The 27957-nt window shown below is 53.4% G+C and overlaps 1 protein-coding gene across 2 annotated transcripts; it reads right to left on the bottom strand.

Moving 5' to 3' along the window:
* On the bottom strand, positions 1–26534 carry LSS (lanosterol synthase; the record flags this gene model as incomplete). 2 transcript variants are annotated; one of them, XM_080695868.1, is made up of 22 exons in its annotated part: positions 1–132; positions 638–716; positions 1719–1889; positions 2470–2550; positions 3354–3419; positions 11664–11769; positions 12315–12411; positions 12943–13092; positions 13618–13668; positions 14369–14440; positions 15086–15142; positions 16344–16371; positions 16926–17023; positions 17834–17952; positions 18362–18470; positions 19026–19161; positions 21205–21301; positions 23490–23611; positions 24261–24369; positions 25599–25737; positions 26230–26398; positions 26521–26534. In XM_080695868.1, the coding sequence occupies 22 exons, from the start codon at positions 26532–26534 to the stop codon at positions 1–3; spliced, it is 2202 nt and encodes a 733-aa protein (XP_080551994.1). The 2 variants fall into 2 exon arrangements, with proteins under 2 accessions (XP_080551994.1, XP_080551995.1); XM_080695869.1 differs by having other exon boundaries at positions 24294–24369.
* Positions 26535–27957: the final 1423 nt, after the last annotated feature.

The following is a 27957-nucleotide window of genomic DNA, read 5'->3' as shown; positions in this document are numbered from 1 at the left end:
TCAGGGGCGGCCAGCCAGGGCTCTCTCGGGGTACAGGTGGGAGAAGCGGCCCAGGGTCCAGATGGGGAAGACGTTCCGGTAGCTCGTGTAACTGATGGCACAGGACTTGTTGAAAACCCCAGAGATGTTCTCCTGGAAGAACAAGGAAGTAAGCACAAAGGCCCACGGGTGTGAGGGGCTTGACCCCACACTGTGGCCTGGCTGTGGGGCTGCCTGCGGCTTCCTGCCCAGCAGTCCAGCTCAGAGACTTGCTCCGCAGCAAAATCTCCCCTGGGGCCCTGTGCTCTCAGCCAGCTCTGCCAGGCTCCTCTGAGGGAGAGGCCAGGTACAGGCTGCTGCCCACACTTCCTGTCAAGCAGGGGCTACATGCAGCATCGAGCACAGTGGCAGAGCCAAGGGTCCATCTTGCACGGGATTCTCCTATCTGGCCCTTCCCCTGACCAGCGCTTCTTACAAACAGCAAGATCCACTTGGGGCTTAAGGACTCCACAACCTGTGCCAGCCCTACCGCTGCCCACATCTTGGTTGATATAGTGTATACAGCACAAATGCTGAAAGCACCCCAACAAGGCATGGGGCCAGGCGGAGACTGTGATCACCCAGCACGGGGCCTCACACTCCTGGGCCCCTCACACACCTGGGGCCAGTCACCATTGGGGAGCTGCTTCTCCAGCAGACACCTGACTCCTCTCTCCTGGGCCTCGACATCGGGATGCCTGGGGGAAGAAGAGACAGGCTAGAACACACCTGGGACGCTCATCAGCATAAAAATATCCTTACCGTCACACGGCTGCGTGCAAAGACAAAAACCCAGATACTGGGGAACGGCAGGTAAACCCAAGGCCAGCCCAGGAACCCTGAGAGGTGGAGGTGGAGTGGGTGGGGGCAGGCAAGGCAGAGGAGGTGCTCCTTTGGCAGACCTGCTTTCCCCAGGAGTCAGGGCCCAGCACTGCAGCCTGGTGCAAGGTACTGTTTGTTCCCAGAGGGGCCAAGCCTCCTGCTCACCCTCATGCACCAAAGTGCTTGCTAGCAGGGATGAGATGTCAGGAAGATGAGATCTCAGCAGGGCCAGTCAGCTCTGGGGACAGATCCCTGAATGCCCGCCCTTGGCCCTAACTCTCTTGTACCTGCTCACACTGACTGCAGAGGTTTTAGAAAGGTCCCCTAAAAGTCTAATGGGAAAGCACAGACTGGACATCACACACAGGACAGTGTTGTACATGTGTGGGCTTACATCTGTGTACAGATGTCTGTGTGCATGTGCATGTCTGACTGCACACATGTGAAAATATACATATAACTAGAGATGCCGGTGCCTGTGTGTGTGTGAACTTGTGGCTCAGTGCCAGCAGGGGACATATGAGAACCAAGGGCACTGTCTGATTGCTGAAACAGCCCCCGTCACAGCCCACCTCAGCCATCTGTCAGGCCCTGATTCTCTGGCGACCAGTGCTGGCCACCAATGCATCCCTGGCGGACAGTCTACTTCGAGAGGTATGCGTCTCAGAAGTACTCTACTCAGCCACATGGGCTGCCACCTGGTCCAGCAATAGGACGTGGCTGCTGGAGGTGCCTCTGTCCCCAGTGGCGACTGAACAGCAGCATGGTTCCATGATGCCCTCTCCTTCCCACTTCTGCACTCTGCCCAGGCTGCCTGCTCACAGAGGAGTCCCTCCTCCACCTGGCCCAAGGCCCGGGATGCGTCCAGTCACCCCTACCTGACAGCCATTAGCCCCATCAGGGCCCAGCATGTGTTGTGGATCTGGGACTGAGTACTCTGCACGTATTGCCGCTGTTCACAAGACTCGAAGTCCTCCCCCCAGCCTCCATCTGCCATCTGCCGGGACAGCAGGAAGCTGCAGGCCTGGGAGACTTCCGCACAGGCAGCCCTGCAGAGACCAGGAGACTTGAGACCCCATACCTGGGGAAAGTTGGGCCCACAGACCCCACCCTGGCAGGCTGGCAGGCATAGGTCATGGGGAGGGCCTGAAGATGGAAGTGCCTCCCGAACTGCTGGGCAGAGAAACGCACCGCAGCTGCAGACAGCCTCAGTGGCGCAGTAGGCTGAGCGTCTGGGGCACTTGAAGACAGACCCAGGGAAGCCTGGGTGGTATCTGGCCAAAGTGGCGCCCACCACCCCACCTCCTACCGGGTGCAGAAGCACTGGGCAGACAGTTAGACAGTGCGTGGGTCTAAGGCCTCACCTTCTCAGTTGGGCCCAGAGAGTATCCTGGCCCTATGAGAGGCACGTATGGAGAGGATCTGGGGCCAGAGCTTTGAGAACTGTGAGGAGTCTCCTAGCTGAAGGCTCAGGAGCCTGGGAAATTTAACCTGGGACTTATATATTCTAGGTTACTGATCTCAGCTCACTGTTTAAAAATCCTTAAAAACCGCAAAATCATCATCAAAGAAAATAAGACCACGGTAGAGCATAGGCTGAGAATGCTCCCAGCTTCTAGCAGCACTCACCCGTCTCGGTAGCTATGCCCCATGCAGGCGAAAGCTTCTAGGCCAAACCAGGTGCCATAGGTGAAACAAACTCCCCAGGAGCTGCAGGAGACGGAGGAGAGCCTTTGCCTCAGGCCCCACCCACAGCGAGCGGGGCCAGCACGGGCACTCTGCCCAGGTGTGCGGGACACCCACAGCGAGCAGGGCCAGCACAGGCACTCTGCCCAGGTGTGCGGGACACCCACAGCGAGCAGGGCCAGCACGGGCACTCTGCCCAGGTGTGCGGGACACCCACAGCGAGCGGGGCCAGCACGGGCACTCTGCCCAGGTGTGCGGGACACCCACAGCGAGCAGGGCCAGCACGGGCACTCTGCCCAGGTGTGCGGGACACCCACAGCGAGCAGGGCCAGCACGGGCACTCTGCCCAGGTGTGCAGGACACCCACAGCGAGCAGGGCCAGCACGGGCACTCTGCCCAGGTGTGCGGGACACCCACAGCGAGCAGGGCCAGCACAGGCACTCTGCCCAGGTGTGCGGGACACCTCGAGCACCTCTGTCAAGAAGTGCACTCACATGCCTGGAGCAGCAGTGCTGGCTCCAGTGAGCCCTTTGACCACTTGGCTGCCATGCCCCCACCCCCACCAGGTAGGCACAAGAACCCAGCGACAGCCAGGAAGGAGGGACAGTCACACTCAGGCCCCAGAGCACCTCCACACGGGCACCAAAGGCTCCAGCAACACAGCACTGAGAGCCAGGACGAGGGCCACCTGGAAGCTGCAGGCCCCGCCAGTGGGGCATGCCCTCCAAACTCTAAAGGCTGCAGTGAGCACAGAACCCCAACCCCACACGCCAGCCCCCCTCAGGCCTCTGCACCTCACACCTGTTGGCCCGGGGTGGCTGACTTACCCTTCCCAGGAGCCGTCGGCCCTCTGCTTCTGTCGGCAGAACTCCAGGCCCTGCTCAAGGGTCTCCCTGGAACACAGGAGGTTGGCCTGGTGAACATTCCAGCAAAACTACAGTGCCCCGATCCTACCCACACCATGGTATCAAGTGAGGAACCACCATCTCCTTTAAAACACTGGTCAAATATGTCAGGCATGGTGGTGCACACCTGTAATCCCAAAACATGGCAGGCTGAGACAGGGAGATTGCTGCCAGCTTCAATAATTTGGTGAAGCTCAGCAACTTAGTGAGACCCTATTTCCAATAAAATAGGACTGGGAGTGTGGCTCAAAAGTAGGATGCCCCTCAGTTCCACCTTTAGCACCACACACCAATGAAAAGGCAAGTCAAAATAAAATGTTCAGCCTGGCGGGGCGTGGTGGTGCACGCTTGTAATCCTGGTGCTTGGGAGGCGGAGACAGGAGGATCGCGCAGGTTCGAAGCCAGCCGCACTGGCTTAAGGGACCCTGTTTCCAAATTAAAAAAGGTATAAAAAAGGTATAAAAAATAGGCCTGGGAGTGCAGACCAGAGGTAGAAGGGTTTCCAGGAACCCTAGTACCGCACACACAAAAAAAGTTCAGCCGGGCGTGGTGGCACATGCTTGTAATCCCAGCATTCGGGAGGCTGAGACTGAGGAATCACTGTTCATGGACAGCCTCAGTTACTTAGTGAGGCCCTCTGCAACTTAGTGAAACAAAACTGTCTCAAAACAAAGAATAGAAAATAGAGCAGGGTGTGTAACTCAGAGGTCGAATGACCCTGGGATCCATCCCCAGACCACACACACAAAAAAAAAAAGCCAGCTGTGGTGGCGCACGCTTGTAATCCCCGCACTTGGGAGGCGGAGACAGGAGGATCGCGCAGGTTCGATGTCAGCCTCGCTGGCTTAAGAGACTGTTTCCAAATTAAAAAAAAAAAAAAAAAAAAAAAAAAAATATATATATATATATATATATATATATATATATATATATAATAGTTCTGGGAGTGTAGCCCGGAGGTAGAAGGGTTTCCAGGAAGCAAGAGAAAAACAGACCATGGGGATGAGGCGCATACTGGACACAGCTACAATCATGATCAATGCCACTGACAACATCATACAAAACAACTAGGGGTTAAAAAGAAATGCAGTTAGTCGGGTATGGTGGTGCAGCTTGTAATCCCAGCATTTGGGAGGCTGAGACAGGAGGATTCAACTTTGCGGACAGCCCCAGATAGTACTTAGGCCCTTTGCGACTCAGTGAGACCCTGTTTCAAATTAAAGAATAAAAATAGGGCTGGGGGTGTAGCTCTGAGGTAGAATGCCCCTGGGTTCCAACCTCAGTACCACAAAAAAAGAAGAAAGAAAGAAAGAAAGAAAGAAAGAAAGAAAGAAAGAAAGAAAGAAGGAAGGAAGGAAGGAAGGAAGGAAGGAAGGAAGGAAAGAAAGAAAGAAAAAAGAAAGAGAAAGGAAGAGAGAGAGAAAGAAAGGAAAGGAGATTCAGTTAGAAAGGACATAACCAACTTGGAAGGCTGAGACCCCTTGCACATCTGTCTGGTCCTTCTGAGGTACCAGCTGCTCTCGGCACGGCTTACCCTCCCGTGGTTCCAAGGCCACAGCTGGGGCTGCGTGCTCCAGGAGGGTCACAGTAACGCTGAAATGCCACTGTGACGACGCCCCGCGGGACCTGCAGGAGGGCTCCTCCCTACAGACTCCCTTCCTGGCTGGCACAAAGCCGCCATGGAGAGCAGCCACATGACAAGAGGGATGACCTTTCTAGTCAGCAGACAAGCCCCTGGCACAGAGGCGGGCCTCCCTCAGTCGATCTCGGCTGAGGTGTAGCCCTGGGCACCCTGATGATGCCTGGTGAGCCTGAGGCAGAGGCCCGCTCTCAGCTGTGCCTGGGCAGACTGTGGACTGTGAGTCATAAAGGCGTGCTGTCTCTGTTGCTTAGTGCGCAGTCAGGTAACTAGCACAAAGAGTGAGGATGCAAACAGTACTAGCAATAGTGAGAGCTGGGCTATAGAATAGAAAACAGACAGAAATAAGAAAACTTTATGAAATACATCTTTAAACTGAGATGTTATCAAAACTGCCTCAATAAATAAAGGACCTAGCTGGGCGTGGTGGCACATGCCTATAATCCTAGTACTTAGGAGGCGGAGGCAGGAGGATGGCAGGTTTGTGGCCAACCTTGGCAACTTAGCAAGACATGTTTCTCTGTTCTTTTGTGGTACTGGATATTGAACCCAGAGGCATTCTACTCTACACCCCCAGCCCTATTTTCTTTTTATTTGGAAACAGGATCTACGTTGCAGAGGGCCTCATGAGGTTGCCAAGGGTGGCCACAAACCTGTAATTCTCCTGTCTTAGCCTCCCAAGTCTGGGATTACAGCCATGTGCCACCATGCCTGGCTAAGACCCTATTTCAAAATATAAAAAGCTAAAATAATGGGGCTGGGATTGTAGGGTTCAATGGTTAAATCCCCAATACCAAAAAAAAAAAAAAGAAAGAAAGAAAGAGCGCACCTAAATAATCCTAAAACTATTAATAACAGAAGTTAAAAAAAAAAAAAAGTAAACTCTTTCCCAGAAAGAAAACTTCAGGACTAGCCATGCATGGTGGTACATGCCTGGAATCCCAGTACTTGGAAGTCTGAAACAAGAGGATCACAGGTTCAAGGACAGCCTCAGCAAGTAATGAGACTCTCATCAACCTAATGAGACCCTGTTTCAAAATAAAGATAAAATAGGGCTGGGTGCGTAGCTTGGAAAAGTTTAAAAAAAAAAAAACCTCCAGGACTAGGAGGGTTTTTTTTGGGGGTTTTTTTGGTGGTACTAGGGGTGGAACCCAGAGGCTTTCTACCTCTGGGCTATACTCCCAGACCCATTTTATATTTTATTTGGAAACAGGGTCTTACTAAGTTGCTGAGAGCCTCACTAAGTAGCTGAGGCTGGTTTCAAACCTGCGCGATCCTTCTGTCTCAGCCTCCCAAGCGTGGGGATTACAAGCATGCACTACCATGCCTGGCAGACTAGGTGTTTTATAAGTAAATTTTACCAAATTACCAAGAATATTCACTCTAATCATATAGAAACTCTCACTAAAATAGAGAGGAGGAACACTCCTAGTGTATCAGACAAGCCTGAGACGGAAGTTGTGTTGGGCTATCTTGCTTCTGAACATGATCAAGATACTATCCCTTCAACACCGACAAACTGAAGACAGTGAGGAGGGACCAACACTAAGTCAGGTCTGACTCAGAAATACAGAAATGCTGGACATTTGAAAATTCTGAGCTGGGCATGATGGCACACACTTGTAATCCCAGCATTTGGGAGGCCGAGACAGAGGATCACGGTTTGAAGATAGCCTCAGCTACTTAGTGAGACCCTTTGTAACTCAGTGAGATCCTGTTTCAAAATAAAGAATAAAAAATAGGACTGGGGGTGTAGCTTGGGGGTAGAATGTCCCTGGGTTCAATCCCTAGTACCGCAAAAAAAAAAAAAGTCTGTAATATACTCTATGATATGAACAGGTAAAGGAGACGAATGCACAACCATCTCAATAGAAGCAGAAAACTACTTCCACAACACAGCACTCACTCAGAGCCCCAGACAGGCAGAAAGAAAACAACTTCATCAACCTGAAACGGGGGGCTACCCACACCTAGACCATGCATGAGTCGTAATGCAGAAATAGCAAAAGCTTCCCTCTAAGACCAGGAATATGAGATGGCTCCCACCATTGCCACGTCTATACAGAATGTGGAGGTCTCAGCCAGGGTGGTAAGGCCAACTACAGGCCTAAGGGCTGAAAGAAGGACATGTCATGTGCAAGTGATATGACTATCTATAGAGAAAACTCAAGAAACCTGCAAAGATGTAATTAGAATAAGGAGTTTCCCAGATGAGTTCAGTGGTGAGTTCCACCTAACATTCAAACAAGAGATTATCCTGAGTTCACAATGTCTTTCAGAGAATACCTCCTAACTTATTTTGTTCTCTAGGAAAACTAGATACCAGTATATCTCAGGAGAACAAATATAAAAATCCTCAACAAAATATTAAATCAAATCCAAAATGTATAAAATTATTATATAGAACATCAGGGCTTGATGGCATATGCCTGTAATAAGGACGATTGCAGGTTCAAAGCCAGCCTCAGCAACCTAGTGAGACCCTGTTTCAAATTAAGAAATAAAAAATCAGGCTGGGGCCAGGTGTGGTGGCATACGCTTATAATCTCCGCGCTTGGGAGGCTGAGACAGGAGGATCGCACAGGTTCGAAGCCAGCCTCAGTTACTTAGTGAGGCTCTCAGCAGCTTAGTGAGACCCTGTTTCAAGAGGCGAAGCTAATGGCACAGGTGTCCATGTGAGCATCCCCCAATGTGGCAGGGATCCCCACCTGGACCAAAAGATCCTCGAGCAGAAAGCCAGCCGCCTAGTAGGAAGGAAAATGGGACATATGTTGAGAAGATGCAGGAACAAAGTATTCCTATATATGGGTTCTATTAAGAACTGCTAAAATGAAGAAAAAAAAAGGTACAAAGATGGAAAATAAGAATATGAAAATATTTCAAGATCCAGTCATTAGAGAATTACAAATTAAATAATGAAATACCACTACACACCTATTAGAATATCTAAATCTGAGGGACTGACAACACCAAGACCTGGTGAGGACTTAGAGCAACAGGAGCTCTTTCTCAGCTGGTGAGAATGTGGAATGCCACAGCTACTTTGAAAGACAACTTTTTAGCAGGACACAGTGGCACATGCCTGTAATCCCAGTACTTGAGAGGCAAATAAGGAGGGTCACATGTTCAAGGCCAACTTCAGCAACTTAGCAAGACACTCAACAACTTAGTGAGACCCTGTTTCAAAATAAAGGGTTGGGGGTATAGCTCAGAGGTAGCATGCTACTGGGTTCAATCTGGAGTAACCAAAATAAATAAGTAAAAAGTACACACACACACACACACACACACACACACACACACACACACACACACAAGGACTGGGGATGTAGCTCAGAGGTAGAACATCTCTGGGTTCAATCCCCAGTACAAGAAAGGAAGGAAATAAAGAAATAGACAAATTTGTAGCTTCTTACAAAACTAAACATACTCCTACCATTTGATCAGACTCCCTAGTATTACTCAAATGAGATGAAAATTTATGTCCCACAACTTTTTTTTTGCAGTAATGGGGATGGAACCCAGAGGCATTCTACCTCCAAGCTACACTCCCAGACCTATTTTTTAGTCTTTTTTTTTTTTTTGTACTGGGGTTCCTGGAAGTCCTACCTCCGGGTTACACTCCCAGACCTATTTTTTATATTTTTATTTGGAAACAGAGTCTCTTAAGCCAGCGTGGCTGGCTTCAAACCTGAGCAATCCTCCTGTCTCCGCCTCCCAAGCCCGGGGATTACAAGTGTGCGCCACCACGCCTGGCTAGTCTATTTTTGAGACAGGGTCTCATTGAGTTGCAAAGGGCCTCACTAAGTAGCTGAGGCTGTCCGCAAACCCGGATCCTCCTGTCTCAGCCTCCCAAATGCTGGGATGACAAGCGTGCGCCGCCACGCCCGGCCGTCCCACAACTCTTTTGGAAGCTTTACCCATAAGAGCCAAAAGTTGAAACAAGATGTGCTTCAGTAGATGACTGCATAGACAAACTGTAGTATATCCAAAAAATAGAATATTATTTAACACTAAAAAGGAGTGAGGGACAATCCCAGACAGGCCATAAAAACCAAGATCAGAGAAGATACCAGACTGGCCCCTCTCTGGGATGACTCCCTCTATGCCCTTTAATAAGCCCACTATACTTTCCTACTCTATCTCCCAACTGAAAACTTTCTTCTGGAAACACAAGAACCAAAGAACCTTCACAACATAACAATCCTACATAGACTAATACAAGGAGGAAGTGCTTTTTTTTTTTGGTTCTGGGAATTGGACCCAGGGGCATTTATTCTACCTCTCAGCTATAGCCCAGTCCTTTACTTACTTACTTTCTTACTTACTTATTTATTTATTTATTTATTTATTCTGGGGATTGAATCCAGATGCATTCTATCACTGAGCTATACTCCCAGTCCAATTTCATTTTTATTTTAAAATAGGGCTTCACAGCCAGGTGTGGTGGTGCACACTTGCAATTCCAGCATTTGGGAAGCTGAGACAGGAGGATCCAGGTTCACGAACAGCCTCAGCTACTTAGGCCATTTGCAACTCAGTGAGACCCTATTTCAAAATAAAGAATAAGGGCAGGCATGGTGGCGCACGCTTGTAATCCCCGCGCTTGGGAGGCTGAGACAGGAGGATCACACAGGTTCGAAGCCAGCCTCAGCTACTTAGTGAGGCTCTCAGCAACTTAGTGAGACCCTGTTTCCAAATAAAATAGAAAATAGGTCTGGGAGTATAGCCCGGAGGTAGAAAGCCTCTGGGTTCCACCCCAGTACCAACAAAAAAATAAATAAATAAAAATAAAGAATAAGAACTAGGGCTGCGAGTGTAGCTCGGCAGTAGAATGCCTCTGGGTTCCATCCCCAGTACTGCAAAAAATAAAAAATAATTAAATAAAATAGGGTTTCACTAAATTGCTAAAGGCCTCATTAAGTTACTGAGGCTGGCTTCAAGCCTGCAATCCTATTGATTCAGCCTTCCAAATAGTGAAATTACAGGTGTGCACCACCATGTCTGGCTTATTTTTTAACTTGAAAACAAGGTCTCACTAAGTTGCTGAGGCTGGCCTCCAGTCTGCGATCCTCCTTTCTCAGCCTCCCAAGTACTGGGGTCACTGGCATACACCATCACACATGGTCAGGAAGTGCTTTTGAGGACTGCCTCATTCAACCCTCCAGCTCTGTGAGGCAGTACTCTTTCCCTGTGGGCAGTAGAGATGGAGCAGAGTTAAGTAACTGGCCCAGAAATGACAGGGTCCACCATGGCAGACAACCCCAAGCCCACGTGGCTCCAGGGATCATAAGAGAGATGACATACCTAATAAGAGAATACTAGTTGAAAGTAACATAAGAAAAAGCTGGAAAACAGGTGAAAGGTTAGAAGTAACAAGAGGCTCCCGAATTCCCAGGCGTGGCACTGCACACTTGTAATCTTAGTACTTGGAGGCTGAGACAGGAGGACCGCAGGTTTGTGGCCAGCCTCAGCCACTTAGTGAGGTCCTCCCCCACTTAGTGAGACCTTGTTTCAAAATAAAGAATAAAAAATAGGGCTGGAGGTGGAATGCCCCTGGGCTCCATCCCCAGTACTGCCAAAAAAGAGGCTCGTGACTGAGATGATGAGATAGCCGCGCTGTTAACGTGCTGGAGGGCTGAGCACCCTGGGGACGCGCCTGCCTGCACTGGCCGCACCACGTAAGCAGAACAGAAGCAGGTGTGGGCCGAGGACCGAAGAGCAAAGGTTCTTCTTGGCCAATCAGGTCTTAAAGACCTTGTTTAAGCTGCCCCTGTGATGCACACTTGTAATCCCAGTTCTTGGGAGACTGAGACAGGAGGATCACAGGTTCCCAGCCAGCCTCAGCCACTTAGTAAAGCTCTCTGCAACTTAGTGAGACTGTTTCAAAATAATGAATAGAAAACAGGAAAACAGGGCTGCGGTATAGCTTGGAGGTAGAATGCCCCTGGGTTCCATCCCCAGTACTGCAAAAAAAAAAAAAAATTTACTTTTACTTTTACTTTTATCATAGTAATTTTTTGGTGGTACTGGGAATTGAACCCAGGAGCATTGTACCTCTGAGCTACACTTCCACCTCCAGCCCAATTTTTTTTTTTTTTTTTTGAAACAGGGTCTCACTAAGTTGACGGTAGTCTTACTACTTACTAAAGCTATTCTCGAACCTGCAATACTCCTGTCTCAGCCTCCCAAGTACTGGGATTACAAGCGAGCACCACCATACCCCACTCATCACAGTAAGTTTTAAGAGATGACATGTTCAAAAGAAAGGTCCGTTCTGACTGTGGCTGCAGACAACTCAAGCTCAGAGGCAGAGCCACACCTCACATTGCAGAGCAGCACACGGCCGGGGCTGTGCCAGGCCCGGGGACGGGGGATTCGGCACAGTGGCCCTCACGCGGCTGTGCCACCTACCAGGGCAGAGGAAAGCCTCCTTCCTCTCTGTCCATAGCCTACAACAACTAGAAATCCTCTGATACTTCGGAAATGAAGTCACATCCTCCTAAACAACAGATAAGCCAGAGAAGAACTCAGGATACAAATGGAAGACAGTCCCAGCAGTGACCCCTCAGAACTTCTTTACAAGCCCTCACCTGATCTCCACAGCTCTGTGATCCGGGCAGTGCGCTTGGAAATGCCGTAGGGCCTGCATCACCGCCGAGGTGCACTCCACGTACGTGTAGTCAATCATGATGTCCCCTGGGAAGGGCAGGAGGGACCGAGGCCTGTGGTGTGAGCGCCATCTCACAGCCCAGGGCCTGCAGTTCAGGCCACAGCATGCAGAGCAGATGCCAGGACATCACCCCCTCACAGGCCCAGGCTACATGGCCTTGGAACACAGTGAAGCTTGTACACCTGTACCACACAGGGAGAGGGGGAGAAACACCCAGGACGAGGACACACGGCAAACAGCTATACCCCACCCCAAGCGAAGTAACCAGACCAGGCAGGACAGGCCACTCAGGAGAAAAGAGCCCTGGCCTGCTAGGCCAGCACCTCAGCAGCTACATGCAGACACGGCCAGTACACGCAGCACAGGCCTGCAGGTACAGCGGCTCCGTGAGGGTGCTCAGGCTGTGGGGCGACGCAATAGCACAAGCTCCTGAGGACCAGCAGGAGCCCTGAGGGAGCTGCAGCCCTTTCATCCAGCTCGGGACCCACCAGCTCAGCCAGGGAGGGCTCTGCACGGCCCCGCTGGCATGCTGGGCCTAGGTCTGGTGCCGCACTGCAGGCAGCCCACTCACCAAAGACCTCAGAAGGGTTCAGCAGTTCCAGCAAACGGCCCCCACGCTTGGTCTCATAGGTAGAAAACCCTCCGTCAGTATTCCTCATGTTCAGTAACTAAAACCAAAGAAGATACTCTGAGAACTGAACACGTACAGAGTCCACAAGTCAGACAGAGCTTTCTAGAAACAGTCAATGGCTGAAAACCAATGCCTGGCTGGACAGGCCCTCAGGTACCCGGTATAGATGCTACAGCCTTGAGCAGCCACCTGGGGACAGGGCACAACAGTGCACAGCTCCCTGGTAAAATACCCACGAGAACCAGTGTGCTGAAAGTGCTCTGCACAAGATTCCACACAGGAGGTCCCTGAGCGTCCAGAACGGAGAGGAGCCTCAGGCCACATGGCCTCCCCTGGCCCTTCGCTGGACCGACACTAGCTTCTGCACCCAACGTCTGGTGCACATGGCTAACCCAGGCCTCTGAGGCCCAGCCTGGGCTCACAGTGTCCCAGCCCTGATGGCACCCAAACACCAAGTCTCTGAGAGTAGAGTGGGCATGTCGTGCCTCTCCTGGAGGCTGCCAGTGTGTGCTGAGGCAGAGCTGCAGTGCAGTGGGCACTGGCGTGTCTGAGTGGGCGCCGGTCTTACCACAGCCACAGCGTCACAAAGCCGCTCTTGGGGGATGTGCTTCGTGATAAAGGGACACTTCTCCTGCAGCAGCAGCACGGACTTCAAGGCCTCAGCTGTGCAGTCAGAGACGATCCAGCCACAATCCAGCGTACTGAAGCAGAAGCCGCCCTGAAGAACGTGAGCATGACCTCCACTGCCCAGGTACCCCTCAGCCCTCAGAGCTGCCAGCCAGGGAAAAAGCCAGTCCACTGCCCAGGGAGCTGCAAGCTGGGCACACCTCTGGCTCCTGCACAGGACCCCCAGGGCTACATGGATGCCCTCAATTTCAACAGGGGATGGAGGTGCAGGTGCCTTCCTGACCCCACCATGAAAAGGCAGCAGTGAACCTCCTTCTTAGTCCACAAACCGCACCTGCGAGCTCGGAGCCTGGCACCAGCACTGAACCACTTCTTCCCCTGCCTTTTCTCAACACTCCGGCTACTGTTCGTTCGGCCCTTTGATATCTGTATACTGCCACACCTAACTGCCCTGAGACGTGGTTGCTTGTGCAGAAACTGCAGGAACCAGGCCGGAGCCAGGCCACCTCACAGCCTCGGGCATCAGTCTAGCATCAGGCGCTTACAGAACAGGAAGGCCAAGGAGCACAGGGAGGGCCCAGCTGAGCTGCAGGCTTGGGCGGGCCATCCCACATACCTTGTTCATCTGGCGGAAGTACTTCTTATAGTCAGGAGGGTTGTCTGGAACCTGGGTGACACCAAAGGTGCATGTGGAAAGCAGAAAGGCACAGTGACACCAGGAGCCCTGCCCTGCCACCTGGGCGCAGAGCCACTGCTGGCCATAGCCACAATCAGTGCAGCAAGGGGCCCGAGCGTGTGCCATGGGGCGTGGCCAGCCTATTGCTGCCCATGCAGCGCACACCCTGGCAGGAGCCTGGAGCAGACTGCTGCAGAGGGTGCCGTGCAGACATGGGCCCTGGCCATGGGAAAGCCACTGACCCAGCAGTGCCCCATGAGGCTTGGAGAGAGGGAGACTGGGCGTGAGGGGTGTGCAGGGGGCCACCATAGGACCAAGGCAGGATACAGGAGCCATTCCTGGGCAGGGAGGGTGGCCAGCCCAGGAGAGCAGAGCACACAATGGGACCTGCATTTGGGGGTGGCAGGTGGGAATGAGATGCTCTGAAAATGTCCAATCGGGCCCTCAGAGAAAGGTCAGCTGATCTTGGGAAAGAATGGCCACACTCCCCAATGTGAGACTCCTCAAAGGTACAGAGGTGTGACAGGCCTTGGAGCTCAGGCATGCCCTCCTGGCAGTACAGGGCCTGCCCAGCCCTCTGCACCACTGCTCTAGCATGACACACCACGGAGGGGGCCCGGGGTGGGGAGTAGCCTCTGAAACACAGCATGGGGAGACAAGCAGGGCAGAGGGGGAGAGGCAGGACCCTCACCTGTGAGAGCCGCAGGAACTCATGGGCCTTCTGTAGGCAGGACGAGAACTCAGGCCTGTGGTGTGCACCTGCCTGGAAGACAGCAGTGCAGCTAGGGTGAACCAATTCCCTCAATGTCAACCTCCCACCCCACCGGGAGCCAGAATCAAATGACACACATCTCCAGAGAGTTCCAGGACTTCTTGTTCCACTTGTCTAAAGACAGCCAAGTCAGTAAGACATGACCAAAAATATAAATGAACGAAGAAACTGCCCTGGACCAATGCCCACCTGCCCACATCTGCAGAAGGCTCTAGGCCCCACCCAGGAAGTGCTACCTGGCCCAGGCCATGGCCTGCCAAAAACATCCCTGACATTCTACTGACCTTTCCACCAGCACAGAAACACCCTCAGTCCTCTCTAGCACATGCTCAAACACACTTGCAACATGCAGCTTAAGTCCTAAGAAGAGACTTAAGCTCACCCAGCCCAAGTGCCACCCTGCCCAGCTCCCTGGAACAGCTCCCCAGGCTGGTCCCAAATCCGTGACTCAGCCCAGCACAGGGATGCAAGGTGAGGTCAGTAATCCACAGCACCATCACAGAGGCTTTGGGGCAGTCTAGAGGGAGTTTTGAGACAGTGCGTGTGGTCAGCAATGCCATGTCCCTCGGGTAGATGTGTGGCCCATGTGTAGAGGAAGATTAGGTGGAGGCTGCAGGAAGAGACAGAGCCACGTACCTCCAGCAGAGCTTGGATGGCAAATGAGGTGTCCCATATCTGTGAGCCATTGGTACCCTGGCAAGCAAAGGAGAGGTCATTGCAGTCACCACTGCTGCAGGGCCCACCTCACCCCAGCTACTACCTCCTGGGATCAGGAACTCTCACCCAGCCAAGACGCCCCAGCCCAGGCTCTGAGCCTTGTGCACCGTCACAGCTGACCAGGCCAGAGATATCACTAGGTCCTGCTCACAGATGTTGGTAGTAAGCCCCACCTGCCTTCACAGCCCAGCCAGGCCAACAACTCTCAAGGCGTTTCTAGGACTAGAATCATCTAATCCTAGAAACGCAACCTCCACCTTGCATGACAGCAGTATGAAAAACCAGAAACACTTGTTTCCAAGTCCACCTGAGGTGGTGGAACTCAGCTGAGATGCTGGCGAGGAACCTGATGGGGCACGTAATGCCCCACCCTCAAGCCCACTCTAACCCCACCCTCCTAGCCATTTCCTGGATAAAACCCTGGTCACAGTCCAGGAGGGGGATGGTCACATCCTAATGAGCCTGGTTCAGGGACCTCTGAAGAGTCTGGAAGAGCCCTAGGCTCCCACCACACAGGGTGGTCAGACCCTCAGGGCCAAGCACCCCAGTCAGGCACCTTTGCCCTAAAGGAGTGCAGCCCCAGTAAAGATCTAGAAAGACAACATGAACAGCCATGTGCTGTGCTAGACAACCACCCCTCTCCCTCCCAGCAGCCACACATGTCCCTTCCTCAACACCAGGCCCCCAAGTCCTTGTGCTGCTTCTAGGACTGGACCTACGCCCCTGGCCTCAGGTGCCTCCCCTGCCCACGACAGCTGAAGAGGACCCCAGAATGTCCCTGGATGCCAGAAGCTGAGGACGCAGAGCCCCTAAGTGACCATACTGAGGGAGGCATGCCGAGAAGCACCTCCCTCCTACCATAGGACAGGAGGGAAGCCGCAGGGGCTGAGCCACACATGGGTGTATGGCTGCAGTGGCTCAGCTCGGCCTGACCAACAGGGCCGAGAACAAACACTGAAGCTGCAGAGGACACGGGACAAGGTGTGGTGGCCCTGAAACAAAGGTGCCCGAGGCCCCGCACAGCCTCAAGGACCGGAGGCACTCAGCCTCTCCTCGTGCACTGCCAAACCTGCAGTGGAGAGGTATTGCTTGGGAATCTTAATAAACCCAAAAGGATACAAAACAGAGAGCAGAGATGGCCTACAAAGGAGGCCAGCAGCCCCAGCCGTGGCCTTACCTGCATCTTCATTCCATCAAGGCCCAGCCTGTGAAGGTGAGGGAACATTCATCAGGGCCAAGGGGAAAGCTAGAAGTTCTGTCAGCCCCTGGGGCCACACCCAGGGAGGCGCCTGGCCCGAGAGCACCTCTGCCCGGTTGCGAAGCCTTGCACTGACCTGGTGCCACCCAGCTGGGTGCATATACAGCCTGTGCTGGGGCAGCGGGAGGCTCTGCAGCCTGCTCAGCTGCTGCCCTTATCCAGCACAGCACCACCAGAGGGAAGGTGGCATCTGCCAGCACGGGGCCTCCAGGCGTAGTCCCCAGTGATCCCCACCTCAAGAAGAGCCCAGTGCTGAGAAGCCTTCCTGTTCATAGGCCTCCAGGTTGTGAGGCAACACCTGAACCTGCCCACCCACAGGCTTCCTGGCCTGCATTCCAGAACCACCCAAGGCTTCTGCTAGGCGACGAGTGCTCCCATAGACAGCTTTACCAGACTCCTGGGTGCTGGGGTCACTCCCAAACACAGGCACCCTGGCTCCTCACGGGACACTGAGGCAGGGACCCTGTGCCAGCCCACGCTCGCAGCCTCCCATCAGCTCACCAGAGGTAATCTGGGATCCTGGAGATGTGTTCCGCAAAAGCAGAGGAAGCGGGCCCATCCACGGCCCAGCGCACAAGCATGTTGAGGGTTTTCGAGATCTGTGGGAAATACGGACATCAGGGCCTGCACAGCCTGGCTCCACGGCGCAGTCTGGGCTCCTCTGCTCTAATGGGTTTCATGGCACTTCCACTGAACAATCGCTTCCCCAAGAGACTACTCAGATGGAGGCTGGTGTCAGAGAAGGTCAGGAGGCAGCTTAGGACTGAAGGGGCTAGAAAAAGACCCTGTGTCAGCAGGGGTAGGGTGGGAACTCAGAGCCAGCCGGGCTTATGTATCCAGAGGACCCACGGGGCTGACCCACACAGGGCAGTGGCCACCATCACAGCCTACCCTGTACCCGTTGCCCCCAGCTGTGAGCCTGCCTCCTTGCACCGGCCCCACCTACTATGCCCCGATTAGACACGTGACCTGGGACCTGTGCTCCTTAAGAACCCTGAGCATGAGCACCCCTGGCTTCCACCAAACAGCCCTGGGAGGCAAAGCAGGATCAAACGTCAGAGTCCATGCAGCAGCAAACAGGTGGAGACTGGGATGAGCACAGGCCCGCTACCCCACCCCCAGGCAGCACTACATGCTCTAAGAGAAAGGCGGAGTGCAGATACCGGGGGTTGGAACGGGAAGGACTAAGGAGGAAAAGCCTCCCTCCGAGCTGGCCAGACAGCTCTGGTGACCTCAAGGAGCAGATGTCCATACACCCAGACGAGAGCCAAGGCACAGGGAACAAGGACCGGAGTCCTCAAGCGCCCGAGACTGGGTCTCATGCCAAATGGGAGGCATGCTAGGCTCTGGGCAAACCCCCAACTCAGCTCACACTGCCCAGGGGCTGCACAGGCACGAGGGGCACTTACCGGACCAATGCTGATGCTCTTGGTGAAGCGGTCGTCCGCAGCGATGTGCTCATACAGCTTCTTGATGACCCGCTGCCGTAGGCTGGTGCTGTGGTGGCGCTCGTACAGATTGAGGAGTGCTGCAGGGTGGCAGAGGGCGGCAGTGGGCCAGCATGCAGAGGTGCCTGCCCGCAGCCCCGCATTCCTCCCAGGGAAGTGCCCCACACTCCTTCCCCCAGACTCCTGGCGCCCACGTCTTGCCTCCTGGCTCCTTCTCTGCCCAGCAAGGGCTGCTTCACTTTCCATCCTGGCCTACTGAGGTGCCACTTATGGGGGCCTCCCAAGAAAGGAGATGCAGCCCTGTGGTCCTCAGTTTAGGCCAAGGCAGAGGTGTGTCTCCCCAGCTCCTATCCCAGGACTTAGCCCAAAGGAGGTCACTCACTCCATTGATGGAATGAGTAAATGAGTGGATGAATGAATGGGTGGCGCACATGACGGAGACATCCTGACCACACTCTGCCCAGACTCCGCCTCTTGGGAGGCACCCACCGTGCACAACGCTCAGCAGCCAGCTGTGTGGGGTATACAGATCGTCCTGGGACACGTTGTTCCTCTGTGCAGGCCAGTCGATGCTGGCATAGTCCTCCACGTAGAGCTCCTGGGAGCAGAAGGCACCTGAGCTGCTGGGAGGCAAGGGTGCAGGAGCCCTCCCAGAAGAGGCCGGCCTGACTCCAAGCAGCTCAGGTGCCTCCAACTGCCAGCCCTCAGGGCCCTGGATCCCCTCACCCCAGGGTGGACCGCTGCAAGATGTGTCGGCCCAGCCACTGAGACTGGCCAGGCCACTGTGGAAAGCCCAGGCCCATCCTCTCCTTCCTCCCAAGGTACAACCCAATACACATCCTGCATGCCAAACCATCTCAGGACCACTTCCAAGGACACACTCACTGCTGTGTGACGAGGACCCGGCTCAGGGCCTGGGCACCCATGCCCTGCAGCCTGTGCCTCTCCACGGCCTTGGGGACACTGGGTAAAGAAGCTGCCGATCCCACAACCTAAGTCTCCTCTGCGCAGTGTGCTCACAAGAGAAGGAAAGGTGGAGGCCCCCCCCGCCCCCCGTGTGCAGATTCCCATGGTTAAATCTCAGGCGAGCCCAGCCTTGGATTGTGTGCCATCTGTCTCCCCTGGCAAGGTCCCATAGGGTCAGAGGACTCACCTGGCGGAGGCTCTGGACCAGTGAGTCCTCTGAAGCTTGCAGCCGGGTGGCATAGCAGTAGCTCATGGGCAGATAGACCTGCCGGCAGTGGCACCAGATTGTGGAGGGGTGCGCAGGCATCCACTCAGGAAACAGCCTGTGGGATAGCATGAGTCAGTGGAGACCCCAGGCTCCTGCTCGCCCACCCCAGCCTTGGACCCTTCCAAACATGGATATCAGGTGACAGCCATGCCTACCAGGTCAGTGCAGGGCTGCTCAGCTACACTCCCATTGGTGCAGCCAGACCTGTATGCACACCCTCCCAGGGAGCTGACACCCCTCCCAATAAGTCGGTCTCATATTCTACAGCCAGGTGACCATCTGTGGCTTTTGTGTCAAGTGTCCCACCGTAACATAAGACAGGGGAAATGGAGTGAGGCTCCACAGGACATGCTGGGCTATCTGCAACTTTTCTGAAAATAGAAAACTATTCCAAATTTAAATTTTATATTTTTAAGATATATTTTAAGTTGGGAGTTATGATACATGCTGGTAATCCCAGTACTTGGGAGGCTGAGACAGGAGGATTGCAGGTTCTAGGCCAGGCTCAGCAACTTAGGGAGACCCTATATTTAAAAAATTTAGGGCTGGGGGTATAGCTCGGAGGCAGAAGGCCTCTGGTTTCAATCCCCATACTAAAAAATTTAAAAATTAAAATTAGAAAAAAGAATATTTAAGAAGCTCCCAGGGCCTGGACCTCTGGTCTCTCGACTAATCCTGGCAGTGACACGGCTTCCCAGGGCAGGGTATACCTGGCCTGTTTACTACTCTTTCCCTTTGAGTCAGTCTTTGCACGTGGTTGCGGGTCACAGGAAGCTGCACAGACTACACACAGCTGCCTGATCATGAGTGCCATGCCTCAGCCACCTCCACTCTCTTGAGGGATCGCCTACTCATGCCAAAGGGTGTTTTGTGTACTCTGGATAGTATTTCCAGGTTTTCTGTAGCAAGAGTGGCTCAAGGTCTCTGGTCCTCTATCCTACCCTTTGCCTTTTACCCCTGCCCTTTACCCTTTAACCCACCCCAAAGCAACTCCAGCAAAGGACAGCAACAGTGCCCATGCCGCCCAGAGCTGGCCAATGGAAGCTCCAGCCCCACCCACTAGCACCCACCCCTTCCCACCTGGACATCCTCACTGACCACCCTTCCTAGGGCCTTCCTCTACCTGCTCCTTACCCAGCCTGGCCAACTGACCATGGTGAACCACTAGACGCCAATATGGCCTGGAGCAATAGCACCCTGCCTGCCCACACACATACGTGACTCTGTCCACCTCAACCCCTATCACCTGGCATTTCCACACCGCCCACTTAGGCTTTGTTTCAGGACTCTGCTGTCCTCTCCAGAGTGACCCCTTTACCTCCTGCCTCCCCCTCCCCAGTGTTGTCTACCATGAAGATCTCAACTCTGTCCCCAAAAAACTCCAGGAGGACAGCAAGGCTCTGCACGGGCTATACCCAGTTCTGGGGGTCTCACTCCCAAAATGTGTAACATTGGAAGCAAACAGATATGTATACGTAAGAGTCTTTTCTAGGAAAAGGTCCTCAGCTTTCAAGGGATGTTCACAAAAAGGAAAGACACTGGTTATAGGTGCCAGGTAAAGGAATGAGAATTGATTCTGCTAGGCAAATACTGTCATCCTGATGAAACAAAATGTAAGGGCTAAGGATGCTGCTCAGTGGCAGTCCTTGCCCACCATCTGTAAGGTCTTGAGTTCCCGTCTAGCACCACTCAGGGAAAAAAATAAAAGAAAACACAAAACTTTTCATGGGAGACATGACACCTAGGATTTGCCAGATGAGGGGAAGGAAAAATGCAGCAATGGCCTGACATGGGGGGGTGCCCCTTTCTCTACCTCTATACACGCTCAGGATTTTCCATATTCACCAGATGTGATCTGCTGACCCCCCACAAAGCCTAAGCTTCCTTCATGCCACACAGCACCACACACACGTGGGTCCTATGGCCTGGCCTGTCACCTCCCTCCCTCCCTCCCTCCCTCCTGCCCAACAGGAAGTCCCCTTTTCATCCACCCATAGGACTCAGCACAGGAAAGGCCTGTGCTGGGTGCCTAATCCACCCACCCACCCGATCCCATCCCTCCAAGGGAAGGCAGTGCAACCAGAGACGGCAGGCATACCACATCTCGGGGAATAGACTGTTGAGGCCTTCCCAGCTATATACGTTCAGGACAGCCAGCCAGAACTTCCCCCAGGAGGGAATGGCCACAGCACCACCTAGGGAGAGAACAGGCCATGTCACCTGCCTCTGGTCAGCAGAGCCACCCTGTTCTACCTTTGAAGACTAGCCTGCAGCAGTCATGTGTGCCCTTTTTGCATCATCTGAGGGCAGCCTGCCAGGAACCCTGCAACCTAAAGCTGACCCGGACACCGCAGCTGCTGGGGGAACGAGTGGCTCTTCCAGAAGCAAGCATGTCCAGCCCCAGGATGTGGTCTGCAGCCCCTGTCCCCAGGAAGGAGCACCAGATGGCAGCTAGCTGGGAAGATACGGGATACCTCGGGGCTCAGGTCAGGAAGGCGCCCAGGCAGCCTGAGTCCATATGCACCTGGAAAGGGTGATGAGGACACAGAGGGTAGACTGCGTCTTCTCCCTCTCAGGACGAAGTCTAAGCTGCCCCAGCTGTGCATGCCACTTGACAGATAACACAGATGAAAGGATGGCCCAGACCCCAGAGCAGCATCAGTGCCTGTGTCCCTACCACCCAGGCTGCCCCACTGACTTGGGTACATTTTATGAGGAAGCTCCTCCCCAAACCCAGATGTGAAAGTCAAAAAACACACAAGACCTATTGGGTAAGGGCTAATTGAGTGATGTGTGCATTTATGCCTCTACCATCCTGTACTACATTAAGATGTACAACTACAATGCACCAATCAAAAAAAATTTTTGTGGTACTGGGGAGGGAACCCAATGGCATTCTAACTCTGAGCTACATCCCCCAGCCCTATTATTTTTTCTTTATTTGTAAACAGGGTCTCACTGAGTTGCAAAGGGCCTCAATAAACAGCTGAGGCTGTCCGTGAACCATGATTCTCCTGTCTCAGCCTCCCAAATGCTGGGATTACAAGCACATGCCACCACACCCAGCTCCAATAACAACAACAAAAAAATACACAAGAAGCTACTAGGTAAAGCAGAGCCCAAATGTGTCCTTCCACCAGACAGGCACCAGGAGTGCTTTGGGAAACCAGACAGCAACCCCATGAACTTAGTGACACCAAAGACTGATGATAAACTAATTACAAGAATGACAAATGTACCAGGGTGGTGGCGCACACTTGTAATCCTAGTACTTGGGAGGCTGAGGCAGAAGGATCGGGGTTTGCAGCCAGCCTCAGCTACTTAGTGAGACCCTCCACAACTTAGTGAAACTCTGTTTCAAAATAAAGAATAAAGGCCAGGTGTGGTGGCTCACGCTTGTAATCCCTGCGCTTGGGAGGCGGAGACAGGAGGATCCCACTGGTTCGGAGCTAGCAATGCTAGCTTAAGAGACCCTGTTTCCACATAAAAAAGTTAAAAAATAGGTCTGGGAGTGTAGCCTGTGGGAGTGTATCCTGGAGGTAGAAGGGCTTCCAGGAACCCCAGTACCACCAAAAAAAAAAAAAAAAAAGAATAAAATTGGACTGGGGATGTAGCTCAGAGGTAATATGCCCCTGGGTTCTATCGGAAAAAATGAAAGAAAGAAAAAGAAAGAAAAAGAAGAATGACGAATGTAAGAAGGAAGAATGCAGGACTCTGAGAAATGTGTCCAGGACACTGCATCCAGCCTGGATGTGCGGTAAAAAGTAAGCAGGAGTGCCCAAGGCGGCAGGGTGGAGGAAGGGAGTGAGAGGGTACTGAAGAGGAGGGCACTGAAGCAGGGGAACTCTGACGAGCTCACAAGCAGGGTGGTGTGCAGAGGGCCCACGACAGGCAGACCACGCCAGGGTCTGCAGAGCAGCAATGCCAGCTGCACGTTGCTCTCAGAGCAGCTGGAGCCCCGGTGCCTGACCAGGCTACAGAGCCCTCAACACCTTCAGGAGGGGGAAAGGCAGCCGAGCAGGGCTCACAGGACAGTGAGCGGAAGGTATGAGCAAAATCCCCACAGGGCCTGCCTGTGAGGGCCTGCTTCCTGAAGCCAAACTTCATGTACTATTCCCTAGGCAGTGATTTCCTATTAACATGTTCATTTTAAGTCTTTGCCAAGTCAGGAAACAAACAGAATCGTCAGCTTCCTTTAATTTGCTTTTCAAAAAATTACACAGCTCAACAATTCCTACCTATTTCTACTTTGACAAATTCCCTGTTGAGGTGTTCAGCTCAATGCTGCAACTAGAAGTGCGTCTTCCTGACTCTCATTTGCAAGATCTTGCTATACCAACGTGACATAAACCCTTCACTTAGCAGGTGCTGTGCAAGGCGTACCTTTCTCGTGAAGAATGTTCCGAGCTCGTACCATGTCAGGATCATCAGGCCCAATACCCAGAATTCTGAGAGCCACATAGGAGAGTGTGGTTCCAAACACTGTGGACTTGTCCTCAATGTGCCTATGGGAGAAAGGGACAGATGGAAAATGACCTCTATCATCCCTCAATGAAATACCGCTACACAGAAAGTGAAGTGTGTCTGAAGAAGAATTCTCCACTAATGTTAACGTCACAAAACAGAAGTACCATGCAGCCTTTCCCCAGGAGTTCACTACGCATCCATGACAACGGATCTGCTTCCCAACCCCCAGGCAGAACCTGCCTACCCCTCTGTTCACATCCCACCTGAGTCAACTCATCTGTCCACAGGCAGTCCACTGCAGCGGGTACCACTGTACAGCGACCACGCTGTGCTTCCTGAGTATGCAGCACACCGGGAAAGCAGGCCTGCAGGGACCTGCCCCTACGGCTGCCACCTCAGGAGCAAGGGAAATTTTCTTCTCCGTAGTGATGAAACACTGCTGGCTTTCATGTGGCATGTGAGTCTCAAGAGCCCCACCACCACCCATGAAACCTATCCATAGCACCAGGTGTGAAGTAAGGCCCAGGGCACACAATTGCCAGCCCACTCCCTTACTGCCAGGCTCTCCCCTGCCCAATCCAGGCCATGGTTACAGCTACCCCACCTCTCCACAGCTGCATGAAACCTGAGCATCCCTACACAAGCACATACATACACACATGTATGTGTCCCAGTGGGCATACTCACAGGCCCCATCCACCATCAGGGAGCTGCACTGACCGCAGGTACCGTATCATCTCCTCCCTGTATCCAGCTGGCAGAGGAATGCGTGCTATGTGGCATGTGATCAGGAGGCCTGCGTGGCAGGAAGGATGTTTCTCATTGAGAGCAGATGCTCAACAATGCTCAACCTAGGACTCTTTCTCTCTGAGGATGGCAACCCAATAGGGGGCTACCCCATGGTCTCCTTCCTACAGAAACAAGCCCAAAAAGGCCATTCTTCCTAGGCCTCATCAGGGATTTGGAAACAGAGCTCAAGGGAGCACCAGCAACAGCCCAGATGGCACCCCTGGACGAGGGCTTGCAGATCCCACCCAGCCATGCTTGGCTCCCATGACAGGGCCTGGGAGAACACCGCACAGAGCCTTGAGTGCAGAGTCCCACCCGTGCTCTGAAGGGCCGAGAGGCACGGTTCAAGATCATTGGGCACACAAGGGGAAGCCAAGTCTTGTTCTAACATCTGCAGGGAGAGAAATGCCAAATGGGGCACCCCTGGATGGAGTGGCATTCACAGCTTTTCTGTACCGTTCTTTTTTGCAAAATATCTATAAAAATGTGCCACTTTGTAAACATGGAAGAGACAACACTATCGATGTAGAACTTTTGTTTCCATCTTGGTTCACCCAGGCATGGTGCTCTCAGGATGCCCTCCATAGCCCCAACCCCACGCAGCAGTTCTATCAGCCACATACCCATGCCCTGACACAGGAAGGGCCTCAGGGCCCTTCTACTTGCGTAAGAATTCAGGCCACTGAAGCAGTGGGATTGCAAGTCACTGGGCAAGAGGGTCCTGTTGCATGGGAGGAGGCATCCTACATTGTATATCTGAGTGCTTTTGTAGAGAAACATTCCAAGAAACAAAACAGTCCGCCCAAACCAGTTCGGTGCCCAGGGGTCCTACCATTTGCCAGCCCAGACCCAGGGTCTCCCCGCCAGAACTCCCTCACACTCCCTGTCAGGGTGAGTTCACAGTGGACATCAGAGAGCTCACATGGCTACCCTCCACCCTGTCGACCTATGGTGGCTTGGCATAGGCTGGGCCCTCCACCTAGAGTTACCCTCCGACCAAACACTTGGACTCAAAAGTCCCTATCAAGCTCTCAATAGCACCCCCTTGCTTCCTTGCACTCCACACTGGGTTGCCTTCATTCTTATACCTCAGCACCAGCAGCAGGATAGCTGGGTTTCAGGGCAACCCTCTCCTCTTCCCATGAGCTCCTGAGTTTCCACCTGCTTCACCAAGAGCCCAGAGCAGAGCAGGCCAGGCCCCAAGGATGATCCAGGGTTGGGATAGCATGTTCCTACCTGGCAGGAGGAAGAGTGGGCCACCGTAATCACCTGCCCAGTGCCCATCCTCAGCCTGCAGTTCCATGTAAAATGTTACTCCATTCAAAGCGCCCTCATGGGCTGTGTGAGCTTTAGGTAAGTCCTTAAAGTAACTACTCTGCAAAGGAAGAACAGGGACAAGTTGACAACCTCTTGCCTGGCCAGAGGAGCCCTTTTCACCCACAGTCCAAGCCAAAGTAGTAAATCTAAATTACTTTGTTATTTTGTTTACTTATTTATTTTTGTGGCACTGGAGGCATTCTACCTCTGACCTACACCCCCAGCCCTATTTTATTTCCTATTCTGAAACAGGGTCTCTCTCAGTAAGTTATGGTATGCTTGCCCTCCAACCTGTAATACTGTCTCAAATCCCAAATACTGGGATTGTATACCACCATGCTCAGTTCAATCTAAATCACTTTAAAAGTTTCAGCTGTTTCAATTAAGTCTGAAAATCTTTGGTGACAGTTATATACCTATTCTCCGCCCGCTTTTTAGGGAGACATTAACACTCTTGCAACTACTTGCCAACTCCCCGCTGTCCCGGGAAGGGACGGCAGGTCCGTGGTCGCGCCCAGGCGCGGGGTGAAGCGGCGGCGGGGCCACTCACGGTGTCCAGCCCCAAGGAGTGGGCCTCCAGGCTGGTCTGCTCCCGGCCGGGGTCCTCCTCCCCGCAGAAGTACGTCCACCGCTGCCGTCCCAGCTCATTGCGCAGTCGCCAGCGGCTGAGGTCGGTGGCCGGCTCGGTCTTGTAGGGCCCCCCTCGGCGACGCAAACACCTAAGGGGACAGCGTGGGTGACCCCCAGCCCGCGCCGTCCGCGCCCGCCTCGCGCGGCTGGCCGGGCGCCCTCCTCATTCTCGTTCTCGGCCCCCGCGGAGGTCTGGGCCGGGGGAACTCACGTGCCCTCCGTCATGACAGTCCCGTGCTTTCTGCCGGCTGCCGCCGACCCAGGGCTAAAGCCGCCGGGCCCGCCCATTCGAGGCGCGCACTGCGCAGGCGCGCGCCTCAGCCGATGACACGGGCGGGTGGGCCGATGCCGCGCAGCCAATCGGAGTGCCGCGAGGTGGGCGCCGGCCTCCCGACGGCCCAGTGGCTAAGCTGGGGACCGAACGCGCGGCGCGGGTAGGCGCCTGAGGGCGGGGCCTACTGCTCAAGAGGCGGGACTTCTGAGCGGAGGGTCTTGGGCCGGAGCCTGAAGGGCGGGACCCGCGGACGGGTGAGGGCTAGGAGTGGGGCCGGGCCTGGGGAGAGACTTTGGACGCCAGAGGGAGGCGGGGCCGGCGCGGTTGGTTGGCGGGCGTGGTCTACACCCGCGGGTGGGCGGGGCCTGAGGGTGAGCGGGGCGGGTGAGCGGGGCGGGGCGGGCGGGCCTGCGCGACCCGCACCCAGGTGGGGTTGTGGGCGGGCGGGGCGGCCCTCAGGGCGGCGCAGCAGCCCAGTCAGACCCGGGGACGGGTGAGCGCGGCAGCCCAGCAGGTCGGGCACTGCCTTGCTGAGGGAGCCGCAGGCGAGAAGGGAGAGGAGTTGGACGCAGGCACAAGCAAACGTAAAGTTGGGGCTTGGGGCGGTGAAGCCGGTGAAGACGCCTCAATAGGTATGGAATTAATCTCTCCCTTCTGGCCCAGCTGGCCTCCTGTGGTCTCTGGGCCATCGAGCTGCCCCACCAGACACCATGCAGAACACACTGTCGTTTACTAAAATAGGGAAGGTCTGGTTGGCAATTTCAACTTCGATGGGGGTGTGTGGGGGTGTGGGGGTTATTCATTGAAGTGCAAACACTGAATAGGCTGGCATTCAGGAGAGAACAAAGTTAGGGAGAAACTTTTAGGAGACATCTGTTTTCAAGTGGTATTTGAAATAATGAGATTGATTAATACAATGCACAACAAAAAAAGATTTTTTTTAAAAAATGAAATTATGAGATTGGACAAGCTCAACTAGGAAATGAGCAAAGAGAGGTTCCAGGAGCATTTTACTCCAAGCTACACCCTCAGCACTATTTTTTATTCTTTATTTTGAAATACAGTCTCACTGAGGTTGTCCAGGAACTGAGATCCTCCTGTCTCAGCCTCCTAAGTACTGGGATTACAAGCTTGCACCACCATGCCCGGCTTCCACATGTCATTTTTTTAGAAGAAAAAAAAAAGTGACCAGCTGTGCCTAATGTCCTCCAACAACTGGTTACCATAGCACTTGGAATATAATCTGACCCTGCAGGCCTATTCTTCTCACTGCCACACACAACCCGTATCTACTGGTGGCTCTAGGCTGTCTTCATGTCCTCTCAGGCATACTCTCTATCCTTCCTGCTTTCTTTCCAGGGATATGTGTCCATG

Source organism: Muscardinus avellanarius (assembly GCF_963383645.1).
Source record: "Muscardinus avellanarius genome assembly, chromosome: 5".
In the NCBI taxonomy this organism is placed as follows: domain Eukaryota; kingdom Metazoa; phylum Chordata; class Mammalia; order Rodentia; family Gliridae; genus Muscardinus; species Muscardinus avellanarius.
This window is presented reverse-complemented; position numbering and strand designations above follow the sequence as displayed.